This window comes from Schistocerca piceifrons, chromosome 2, assembly GCF_021461385.2.
Source record: "Schistocerca piceifrons isolate TAMUIC-IGC-003096 chromosome 2, iqSchPice1.1, whole genome shotgun sequence".
NCBI lineage: Eukaryota > Metazoa > Arthropoda > Insecta > Orthoptera > Acrididae > Schistocerca > Schistocerca piceifrons.
In genome coordinates this window covers 516,655,480-516,668,310 of record NC_060139.1, presented here as the reverse complement: position 1 = coordinate 516,668,310, position 12,831 = coordinate 516,655,480, and the positions used below count along the sequence as shown (strand labels likewise).

Here is a 12,831-nt window from a genome sequence, read left to right as displayed (position 1 = left end):
GAAGGATGGCGTGAGGTCTGAAACAGGATACGTAATGAATGCTATAAAGAAAAGTACGTAGCTTCTGGAATACTTAACTTTAATCCATCCTTGTTGCACATCTGGAGATTGTGGCGATTCAAGTGAGACTCTTTAGATACAAGCTATGTAAGGCTAATGGCGCCTTGCTAGGCCGTAGCCATTGACTTAGCTGAAGGCTATTCTAACTATCTGCTCTGCAAATGAGCGAGGCTTCGTCAGTGTGCATCGCTAGCTACGTCGTCCGTACAACTGGGGGCGAGTGCTAGTCCGTCTCTCTAGACCTGCCGTGTGGTGGCGCTCGGTCTGCTATCTGAAAGTGGCGACACGCGGGTCCGACATGTGCTAATGGACCGCGGCCGATTTAAAGCTACCACCTAGCAATTGTGGTGTCTGGCAGTGACACCACATTATGGGCAGCCTGCTGAGTACAGATTAGAGACTGTAAACCAACCGAAGGAACATGCAAGTAATGAGGAGCACCAGAAATTGAATTAATGACATTTTTACTGTCAACTATGAAGAAGAAGTGAAACCTGAACTGTGGGGAAACCAGATAGAAGGATGTTCGAAGTAAGGTGGACTGAGAAGGTAAAAGATGAGGTGTTTCTCCACAAATTCAGTGAGGAAAGAAGTGTGCAGAAAAGACTTCCAAGAAAAAGGGACATGATGACAGGACAGGTATTAAAACATCAGAAGGAAGGATGATTTGGGTTTAACGTCCAATTGGTAATGAGGTCATTGGAGACGGAAGACAAACTCAGAGCCGGCCGTTGTGGCAGAGCGGTTCTAGGCGCTTCAGTCTGGAACCACGCGACCGCTACGGTCGCAGGTTCGAATCCTGCCTCGGGCATGGATGTGTGTGATGTCATTAGGTTGGTTAGGTTTAAGTTGTTCTAAGTTCTAGGGGACTGATGACTTCAGATGTCAAGTTCCATTGTGCTCAGAGCCATTTGAACCATTTGAACAAGCTCAGATTGTATCAAGGTTGGGGTAGGAAACAGGCCATGACCTTTCAAAGGAACCGTTCAGGCATTTAGCGATTTAGGGAAAACCCAAATCAGAATATTCGAGTGGAGTGTGCTTAACATTGCACTACCAAGCTCGGTGATGTCAGTGAATAACATATATGGTGCTAGAGCATTCTGTAGATGGTAAAAGTAGTAGCTGTTGTATTTCACGACGAAAGGCGCCTGTGAAATTCCGTGAATAGGTTGTGTCAGTCATGGTCAGAACAGTGCTCTGTGAAGTTGAGAGTGCATTATGTCGGAGCTAAGTGAATTCTAATGTGGGCAAATGGTTGGTGCTGATATAGTAGGTGCTTCCGTAAACAAGGTAGTGGAAATGTTTGGTGTCTCAAGAGGTTCCGTATACAGGCAAAGCGGAAAAATATCATCTGCTACGTCATAAAGCAGACGAAAGTGTGTGTTGAGTGATGGTGATAGACGGTCAATACGAGGATTGTGGCGAAAAATAAGACGACAGTTGCAGTTGCATTTATGTTGTACACTTCATTTCTGACGAACAGTACTGATATTCAGACGTGCGATCCTTTCAGTAATGAGGACGGTGGACCGTGCATAAACGAAGATAAATTATAATCCAGAGGCAAGAACGTGAAAGGAAGCGGTAAGGCATGGATAGGGAGCAAATTCGATCACGGCTTCTGTATCTCGTATGACGGAAGGCCCTGGAGTTTTCCTGTAGCAGTTTAGTGAAACCACCTAAGTCGTAATTCTGGATGTCTGGATGGAGATTTGATCCGCCGTCTGCCTGGTGTAGGAAGCCGGCGTGCTAATAACTGTGTAACGTCGCACGGTGTAAGGTAACGGTGTCTGGTCAGTTGACAAAAACACACAATTACAGATACAATTTAGGTAGGGTGAAAGCTGGGTGGAAAATCACGATATGCAATCCAAGGTGCAGAAACAGTGCGCAGTTTTTTCCCCCAGAGATGTACGCTGCCGGTTGCTATGTTTGCGAAACCGGCACAGTTGTCGAAAGTTTAGCGGTGCCGAGGCCGAAATCTGGCCGCGTTGCTCGACGCAGCGCGTGTCAGTGAGGCGGCGCTGCGTGGCGCTGTGACTCGGCAGTGGGAAGTGGCGGCTGCATTTAGCCTAATTGGTGTGCGGATGTAATGAGCCGCGGGGCGGGGTGTGGGCGCGCCGGTGTTTACAGAGGACGGCGCCGGCGGCCAGTCAGAGCAGACCGGTGCAGACGGACCAGCAGTACTGGGCCGTGCCACTGTGCGCGGGCCGTGGTGTCAACAACGCACTGTCCAGGGCAGCGCGCGCGACGCCGAGCACACTCAGACCTCAAGCAGTCCTACAACTGGAGCCAGCACGTCCCTGGCGTCTGCTCGCATGCCATTTTGGAAAAGAAATGACCTTGTGAAGAAGTATGAGAGGTTAGGGTAGGTAATGCAACATTTTTTTTTCTCGGCGAATTAAAGTTGAAAAAATGTGGAATTTGTTGTGGGACATCGCGGAATATTCCCGCTTCTGCCCACATAGTTTCATGAAATTGCGCAAGGCAACAGTGCTACACGTACCATTCAAAATGGCGTCTGTAACGGAGATCCAAACAGAGAGCCGCCAGTGGCCGAGCGGTTCTAGGCGCTACAGTCTGGAACCGCGCGACCGCTACGGTCGCAGATTAGAATCCTGCCTCGGTCATGGATGTGTGTGATGTCCTTAGGTTAGTTAGGTTTAAGTAGTTCTAACAAGGGAACCTCCCCATCACACCCCTCTCAGATTTAGTTATAAGTTGGCACAGTGGATAGGCCTTGAAAAACTGAACACAGATCAATCGAGAAAACAGGAAGAAGTTGTGTGAAAGTATGAAAAAAATAAGCAAAATATACAAACTGAGTAGTCCATGCGCAAGATAGGCGACAACAAGGATATTCTGAGCTCAGGAGCGCCGTGGTCCCGTGGTTAGCGTGATCACCTGCGGAACGAGAGGTCCTTGTTTCAAGTAAAATTTTATTTTTTTATTTTCAGACAATTATCAAAGTTCAGGCACTCACATATAATCAACTTAGTTCTCCAAAATTCCAGGACATGTTCAGATTTGCTTGGACATATGCAGGATTTGACGGTCTACACACGGAAAAATTTGAAAACGTTAAAAACATATGTTTTGACAGAGCACAGGGAAAAGTGTGCGACTGTGAAACTGTTGGATTCATTTGTTGCAGTTTAGGTGACAAACTCTTATGCTTTCATCACTTTTTTGGGAGTAATTCTCACATCCACAAGAAAACCTAAATCGGGCAATGTAGAAGAATCTTTTTACCCATTCGCCAAGTGTACAAGTTAGGTGGGTCGACAACATATTCCTGTCATGTGACGCACAAGCCTTCACCAGTGTCCTATAGAATATATCTGACGTGTTTTCCTGTGGAGGAATCGGTTGACCTATGACTTTGCAATCAAATGTTTTCGATTCCCATTGGAGAGGCACGTCCTTTCGTCTACTAATCGCACGGTTTTGCGGTGCGGTCGCAAAACACAGACACTAAACCTAAAACAGTGAACAGAGACGTCAATGAACGAATGGACACATCATAACTTTGCGAAAATAAAGAAAAACTTTTCACTTGAGAGGAGACTTGAAACAAGGACCTCTCGTTCCGCAGGTGCTCACGCTAACCACGGGACCACGGCGCTCCTGAGTTCGGATTATCCTTGATGTTGCCTATCTTCGCATGGACTACTCAGTTTGTATATTTTGCTTATTTTTCCATAGTTTCACACAACTTCTTCCTGTTTTCTCGATTGATTTGTGTTCAGTTTTTCAAGGCCTATCCACTGTGCCAACTTATAACTAAATCTGAGGGGGGTGCGATGGGGAGGTTACCTTGTAAGTTCTAGGGGACTGATGACCATAGATGTTAAGTCCTACAGTGCTCAGAGCCATTTGAACCATTTTTTTTAACTTTTCGGATAGAAATTGCAACACAGCATGCCTAAAGGACGTTGCGCGACGGCTTATCTGCATCTCTCGGACTCTGAAAAACGCCAAAACACGTTCATGAACACGGGAGTCTGATAAAGCCAGATAACACGGCCTGTTGGCTGCATTGAAATGATTGAAGAACGAGTGGTGATGAGATGCACTCAGGACAAGAGTGTGCTAAGAAGTATAGGCACAGATCCTCCCGCATGAACCACACACGAGGTGACCTTAAGTTGTGTTTTATTAAGCTAGAGACTAAGTCCGACCTACTAAGTTCGTTATCGAACCAGGCCTATTAAACCTAAAATTCAAAACATGTATAACAACACATAAAAACAACATTTGGAAAACAATATACACTTCTTAAGGTTTCAGTAGTTCTTCAATGAACTGTAACACACCTGCACTAATAGTGCTTGGTTAGGCGACAGTCAATTCATACAAAGGCAGTACACTCATGATACATAGTAACATGGACTGTCAGACAAATTTCGCAATGTATATGTATTCATGAAGTGGAGTTGAACTGAACTAAGGACTACCATTGGAGACAGCTCTATACCAATTCAAGTGATGTCACTAGTGTCTGGTTTGGTATCCGTGCGCGCGCCTACAGCCAACAGCGAGCCGCTTTTCCAGTCCAAACTGTTCATGCGCATCTTTATACAGCGCGTCACATACCTCACATGAAAAATAACAAATAACAATGTTTGCTCCATTATCAAAGCTTACAGTAGTCTGAACTGCGACGGTGCCTAACCGTTACTGCTGTGTAGTTGCACTTCTAAACAGCAGTCCATGAGAGAAAAGCAGTTGCATCTTTTCCTGTAGCAACTTGTAATTTAAGTACTTGGGCTTGTAACACCGGAAATGCAGGATGCATGGCACCTGATACCGAAATATAAATTTTTTGCTGAATTGTATGTAAATATTTGTAATTTAAATGCTTTCTTTTAATAAGTAAGGACATTGCTTCACCGAATGTGTAAATTTGGGTAGAAGTCTGTTGATATTTCACTGTATTTATTTGTGTCTTACTGTTAAACTTAAAAGCTCTGGGAAAAAGACAAAGTAATTGTTTTTTGCATCAACTAGCAACGATAATAGCAGTGCTTGTGCATAGTAAAATCTTTGGGTAGGGAGTTGTTGCGCAGAGCGCACGGGGGGGGGGGGGGGGGGCAGAGATGGGTTCCAGTGCTTGTAGTGTGCGGAAGTGTGGTGTTAACGCTCTCGCAGTAGAGAGTACCATTTCGGCGGCATCATGTATGCTCGCCGGCCAGATATCTAGTAGCAGGAGTACGGACAGTGGACGGGCGGAAGAGGCTTTATTAATTACAGTTGCCCTTCCTCTAATTAGCTGTGCTCCACAAGATGCTACCGTCTTCAACAACAGCAGCAGTTCCAGCAACACAGATTCGTCGTCGGCTCTGAATTTCGTCTTGTGCATAGCACTGAAGTAAGACTGTTCATTGGTAGAAAGTATTAACAGCTAACCAAGCAGCACAACTGAAAGTGATTTGATTGATAAAATTTATTTAAATAATAATCAGTTAAACTTAGGGTGATTGTGTCATCATAAGAAACAAATTGAATATTTAGAGCCAGTGTATTAATGAATAATTTCACTTTTAAGAATTTTAGCCTCAGTCTACTTTCAATTAACTGTTGTACAACAGAGGCTTCAGTATATGTGTAAAGTAAAGCAATTTCGTTTCTCATGTTTGGGAATCAATCACTGGGAAAAAATCCAAATCTAAAGAAATGCACAAATTAAGAGTGCAGAAGTCTTTTTTTTTTTACATATTGCTTGGAGCACATGGCTGTTTGGTTTGGTACGTATTCTATTATTTATTTCTGTTCAAGTCAGTAAAAAAGGCTCAGTTGTTCACACAATAATTTAAAATCCAATTTACAAAATAAGTAACTGCAAAATAAAAGTGCTGGCTTTTTTCCTATATTTCTTCGACGAAGTTACGTTGAGGTCACTGAAAGTCACTGTTCACGTAACGAAGTTCAATACTAACATACGGTTTAAGTACATATTTTTAAATCGTTAATTGATTGATTTTCTCAAAATTTAATGACAAACATAATACAAGAGTGACTTCTCAGTTTTCTTTATCATTACATACTCACTTAAAATTAGCGTCAACAAACATGACAACCTTCAGTTGCCACGTCAGTGTTTAATAATACATGTTTTTCTTTCCCGTCATCTTGCTCAGGATTTTGGGTTTAAATTACCCTAGAGGGCTGGCAACCGTTAATTATTTCCTTTTCACTCATTAGTGTAACTTTTTGATTCAAGATCAGTGGTACTCCTTTTCTGTCCAGTGTTGTTCGTGAGTGAATGCACAAAATAACTTTCATTTTTCCAAATTATAACCCTGGTCGGTTTAATTTTTAGTAGACTTTTCCATCAGAAGGGTCTGTTGTACACTTTCCTCCTACTTGTCGCTATTATTTCTTCGGGAAAGATAGCCTTATCCAATTAGTGAAAATCCATCAGGCATACACGCGATCCACGGTCATATTTTATATCGCAAGCAGGATAGGCCGATTAGTAAGGGGGAGGTTACAGGCTATGCACAGCTCTGTTTAAAAAGAATAATAATGATAATGGCATCCGTCCATCCTTGAGGGATAATGATGTAACATGCTTGGTTCAGTGTCTGCAGCGTCTGCTGTGGCTAAGAGGTCCCACTCGAGAGTGGCAGTCCCTACTGCAGTTTGGACATGTGAAATTTGAGGGACTTCGAACAGAAGCCGCTCTATCACTCCGCTTTGTCCTCTTCCAGATTTGTTCCTGTGTGCGATCGTCCTCTGAGGGCTTGACGCAGTTGCGCACAGTTACTCGCCAACTGACACGGTCATCTGCAATGCTTTCCCAGCGACTTGGATTGATTCTGGTCTTGGTCAGGTCTCTCTTGCAGACATCCTTGAAATGAAGATGTGGTCGTCCCACTGGCCTCACACCCTCCTGAAGTTCTCCGTACAGCAGTTGTTTCGGTATCCGTTTAGCATCCATGCGCCAGACATGTCCCAACCATCTTAGACGTCGATGACTCAGGAGTGCAAAAATGCTGGTTGTGCTTGCACGATGGAAGACTTCAGTGTTGGGTACTCTGTCTCTCCAAGAGATCTGAAGGATCTTCCGGAGACAGTGGAGATGGAAGCTGTTGAGTCGAAATTCATGCTTAGAAAGAGTTGTCCATGTCTCACAACTATAGAGAAGGGTGCTTATAACACAAGCATTGTAGATTTTTAATTTTGTTTTTGTGGTAAGCAGTCCGTTGTATCATACTCTGTTCTTCAATCTAGCCATGACAGATGATGCCTTTGCGATTCTGTTAGTAATATCAGTGTCCATGGACAAGTTGCTACATATTGTGGATCCCAAGTAGGTAAAGTCATCAACTACCTGGACAGTATTGCCATCAATGCTGATGGATGGAAAGTTGGTAGTACTCTGCGCCATGATCTTAGTCTTTTGAAGGCTGATGAGTAGACCAAATTTTTCACAGGCATGTGATAATTTGTTGATTATATACTGCACCTCATCATCTGTGTTCGCTACTAGAGCTGCATGGTCCGCATATAACAACTCACGGATGAAATGGTTCAAATGGCTCTAAGCACTATGGGACTTAAGAGGTCATCAATCCCCTAGACTTAGGACTAATTAAACCTAACTAACCTAAGGACATCACACACATCCATGCCCGAGGCAGGATTCGAACCTGCAACCGTAGCAGCAGCGCGGCTCCCGACTGAAGCGCCTAGAACCGCTCGGCCACAGCGGCCGGCTCAACTCACGGAACCGAGCGAGGTGGCGCAGTGGTTAGCACACTGGACTCGCATTCGGGAGGAAGACGGTTCAATCCCGTCTCCAACCGTCCTGATTTAGGTTTTCCGTGATTTCCCTAAATCGTTTCAGGCAAATGCCGGGATGGTTCCTTTGAAAGGGCACGGCCGATTTCCTTTCCCACCCTTCCATAACCCGAGCTTGTGCTCCGTCTCTAATGACCTCGTTGTCGACGGGACGTTAAAAAAAAAAACACTAACCCCCACTAACTCACGGATAACAACTGTATTTACTTTGGTCTTCAGGCGAGCAATGTTGAAAAGATTTCCATCAGACCTCGTATGTAGATACACTCCTTCCTCACTGTCTTCAAAAGCAAATCTGAGCAGAAGGGAAAAGAAAATTCCAAATAATGTAGGAGATGACACACACCCCTGTTTTACACCGCTATTAACAGGGAATGCTTCTGATGTTTTACCGTTGAAGCAGATTGTTGCTTGTGTTTTCTCATGGAAAGAGACAATTATTTGTAGTAGTTTTAGGTGGGCATCCAATCTTCTGCAACAGTTTGAAAAGCCCATTTCTGCTCACTAAATCAAACGCTTTAACGAGGTCAATGAAAGCAATATAAAGTGGCCTCTGCTGCTTACGACATTTCTCTTGTAGCTGTCTTAAGGAGATGATCATATCTACGGTTGATCGGCCAGGTCTGAAGCCACACTGAGGTTCTGGGTAGGTTCTGGAAGCTAAGATTTGTAATAGCATTAGGATGACTCTGCATAAGCTTTCCCGGCTACACTTAGTAATGAAATGCCTCAGTAATTGTTACAGTCACTTCTGTTCCCTTTCTGTTTATATAGAGTAACTATCCTCGAATTCCTCATACTCATCGGGACATAGCCTTCTTCCCAGCTGGTTGTGATAAGTGAATATAAATGTTTGAGAAGAACAGACTTGTTATACTTAATAATCTCTGCAGGGATCCCATCTTCACCTGGGGCCTTTCCGTTAGCAAGAGAATCTATTTCTCTGCTGAATTCTTCCATAGTAGGCATTGCATCTAGTTCTTCCATAACAGGCATTTGTTTGATGGCGTCACATGCATCCTTGCTAATTTCATTCTCGGCTGCATACAACTCGAGGTAGTGTTCAACCTAGCGTTCCATTTGTTTCCCTTTATTAGTAATGACTTCACCCGTCTTGGACTTCAGAGGAGCTGTTTTTCTGACAGTTGGTCCAATTGCTTTCTTAATACCATCGTACATTGCCTTAGCATCCCCAGAATCGGCCGCTTTCTGTATACCTGCACATAAATTCAGCCAGTAGTTATTTGAGCATCTCCTGGATGTTTGCTTTTCGTAGGTCATCTCGAGTTCCTTCATTTGGGTTTGTTTTGTAAGCAAGCAGGTCTTTCCGTTTAGCCTCAGTGACTGGTTCCATTTCTTCCAAATTTTGCTCGTACCAGTCCTTATTTCTTTTTCCTCTTATTCCATAGGTCAATACTGCTGAGTTGTAGATTGCACCCGAGAGTTTTGCCCATTTCTTATCAACATTCCTTTCTGCTTGCACGTTTCCTGGGAAAGCGCTTTCAAAATTACTGGCAAAATCCTGCTTCCTTTGTGTGTCATGAACATGATCTGTGTTGATACGGGGATGACCTAACGGTTTAGCGTGGTGATATGTCTTAGGAGTGAGCCTCAATGTGCACGAAACCAGGGAGTGGTCAGTGTTGCAATCGGCACTATGATAACTTGGTGTCAGTAGCACATTTTTGAGACCAGTACGCCCAGCTATGACTAAGTCAAGTTGATGCCAGTGATGAGAGCGCGGGTGTCTCCAGGACACCTTGTGCTGATCCATAAGCTGGAAATATGTGTTTGTAATGCAGAGTCCATAAAAGCAGCAAACTTCAAGCAATCTCTGGCCATTTTCATTCATTTTTCCCACCCCATGATGTCCCAGGCAATTCGGCCATACGTCATTATCTGATCCAAATCTAGCATTAAAGTCCCCTAGAATATACAGTGTCTCGGTGCTAGGTACCTTGGCTATTCTGTCACCGAGTAAATCATAAAACAGATCCTTCTCTTCCATGCTGGATGATAAGGAGGGAGCGTATACATTTAGGATGTTGACACTGCCGCTTGAGGAGCATATTTTTAAAGCAATAATTCGCTCTATTCCACCGGATGGTGGCACAGTACAGTCCAGGAGAGTGATTTTAACAGCAAATCCTACGTCTTGAGACTTCCCCTGCCAGAAGAATGTGTAATTAATTATCCTCCCTGATAGAGCCCGCGTCTGGAAGCCGCGTCGCCTGCAGTCCCGCGATGTCAACATTCATACTTCAAAGCTCCACACACCCCGTGAAGCAGGCGGATAGTGGCGGGACAGCACCTTATTGGCTTGTGGCTGCCCATCTTGAGGCGGGCGGTGGCTGTCCAATGAGATGCAATGATCTCTCTCATCGTCAGAAGTGGCCGCTGGCACTCGAGTCTTACGCCAATCAGACAGAGCTTATAACCGGTAACTGCCTCTTCCCGTGTTGTGCCGAAGTCCTTGGACGTCGCTGAAGTGTCCTCTCCAGGATGCTACAAGCCTCAGCGATAAATATGAAGACACGTTAGTTGCCCAATCATCACAATCTCCCTCTCGATCTAAATGATAATATCCAGAGGAAAGGCAAGCCAATACGTCTGGTATCACTTCAGTTGCAGGAGCTGCCGAAAGGGGACGTAGTACGCCTTCCAACCGCCTTTGGGGCCTCATTCCAGATTTTCTTTCAGGGTTTTCTCCCTTAGCCTTCAGCCCTCCCGAGACCAACCACAAGGTAGTGGTGTGTTAAGGTAATTAGAGAAAGAAAAGGAATGGTAACTGAGGAGAGGGTAGGGAATAGGATATATAGGATATAAGACGGGTCGTTGTGAGGCACATTTCGTCTGGCTCCTCTGCTGAGACCTGCCCGGCTAGGTTGGACCTGTCAGTAGCTACGCTACCGCCGATATAGCTCTCAGCTTCCATGGAGCTTAAAAATAATAGCTCTATATAATCATAGGACCGAGCCTCGCACGTCTGCTTTCATGCCCAGCAGCTAATTCGCTGCAAATAATAATCTGTAGCTGTGATACTGCAGTCAGTAGTCTGTGCGTTTGCTAAAATTGCGAGTTATTAAAATAGACAGAAATACAAAATAAAAGTTAAACGATTACTTTAATAACATGAGTTCTTTTCTAATGTTTGTAATTGATGTAGACGACAGAGAATTATACTGAATAATGTTTATTCAAGAAAGGACATTTCAGATAAACTGGAAGTGGTCCTAAGGTATCAAGGTACAGATAAAAACTACCCTTATCAATGCAATAAAGTTACGTTGAGAGCGTTACGGGAATGGTAGCGACGAATAGTAACCCATACTCTGTCTGTTCTCAGTTCCGTAAATAAAGCAGCAAAAGTTCAGACTACTCTGGAGCACATTCATACCTCTCAAATACAAAGTTCCTTAAGAAGTTAAAGTATGGTAGCGGCCGTTAAACACCCAGAGTTGATCACCTATACGACCAATTGACGCACGTTGCACATCGCTCTCCCGGCCGTTGTCAGTTTTCGTGACCAGACCAGTTACTTCTCAGTCAAGAAGCTCCCCATTTGGCGTTACAAGGGCTGAGTGCTCTCCACTTTTCAACAGCACTCGGAAGACCGGCCGGTGACCCACCCGCGTGCTAGACAAGCACAATGGTTCTTAACTTTGGTGATCTGACGGGAACTGGTGTTAACACTGCGGTAAGGCCTTTGGCTTACATAGCCATACGTCTTTGTTAATTGAACGTCCAAGGGCTTGGGCATAAGTTGTCTTATGAACAGGATACTGCAGGTTGCTAGGCGGCCAGCGTTAATATACAGCCGACAATTATTGCATTAGACTAGTGTTATTCATTCGTGAGTGAGACCTGTGTCGAAATTGTTTTGTGTATATCATTCCGATGTAAGAATGTAAACGTTGAAGCCCAAGTTTTCAATAAAGTTTCGTCATTTTAACGAATTATCTGTTAGAGGTACGTTAATATCAATGTAAACTACGAAAATGAAATTGTGTTAACGCACACTACTGGCGATTAAAATTCCTACAGGAAGAAGAAATGCAGATGATAAACGGGTATTCATTGGACATGTCATTACATTTTCACACATTTTGGGTGCATAGATCCTGAGAAATCAGTACCCAAAACAACCACCTCTGGCCGTAATAACGGCCTTGATACGCCTAAGCATTGAGTCAAACAGAGCTTGGATGGCGTGTACAGGCACAGCTGCCCATGCAGCTTCAACACAATACCACAGTTCATCAAGAGCCAGTTGCTCGGCCACCATTGACCAGACGTTTTCAGTTGGTGAGAGACCTGGAGAATGTGCTGGCCAAGGCAGCAGTCGAACATTTTCTGTATCCAGAAAGGCCCGTACAGGACCTGCAACATGTGGTCGTGCATTACCCTGCTGAAATGTAGGGTTTCGCAGGAAACGAATGAAGGGTAGAGCCACGGGTCGTAACACATCTGAAATGTAACGTCCACTGTTCAAAGTGCCGTCAATGCGAACAAGAGGTGACCAAGATGTGTAACCAATGGCACCCCATACCATCACGCCGGGTGATACGCCAGTATGGCGATGACGAATACACGCTTCCAATGTGCGTTCACCGCGATGTCGCCAAACACGGAAGTGACCATCATGATGCTATAAACAGAACCTGGATTCATCCGAAAAAATGACGTTTTGCCATTCGTGCAACCAGTTTCGTCGTTGAGTACACCATCCCAGACGCTCCTGTCTATGATGCAGCGTCAAGGGTAACCGCAGCCACGGTCTCCAAGATGATAGTCCAGGCTGCTGCAAACGTCGTCGAACTGTTCGTGCAGCTGGTTGTTGTCTTGCAAACTTCCCCATCTGTTGACTCAGGGATCGAGACGTGGCTGCACAGCCATGCGGTTAAGATGCTTGTATCTCGACTGCTAGTGATACGAGGCCGTTGGGATCCAGCACGGCGTTCC

General features: G+C 44.6%; 1 protein-coding gene across 1 annotated transcript in view; it reads left to right on the top strand.

Moving 5' to 3' along the window:
- The window catches only part of LOC124775535 (translation initiation factor IF-2-like), a 105,256-nt gene extending 102,821 nt beyond the window's left edge, over nt 1–2,435 (top strand). Inside the window, exon 3 of the mRNA XM_047250366.1 lies at nt 2,197–2,435. Within this exon, the coding sequence (XP_047106322.1) occupies nt 2,197–2,435 (239 nt within the window). The remainder of the gene's footprint in view (nt 1–2,196) is intronic.
- Nucleotides 2,436–12,831: the final 10,396 nt, after the last annotated feature.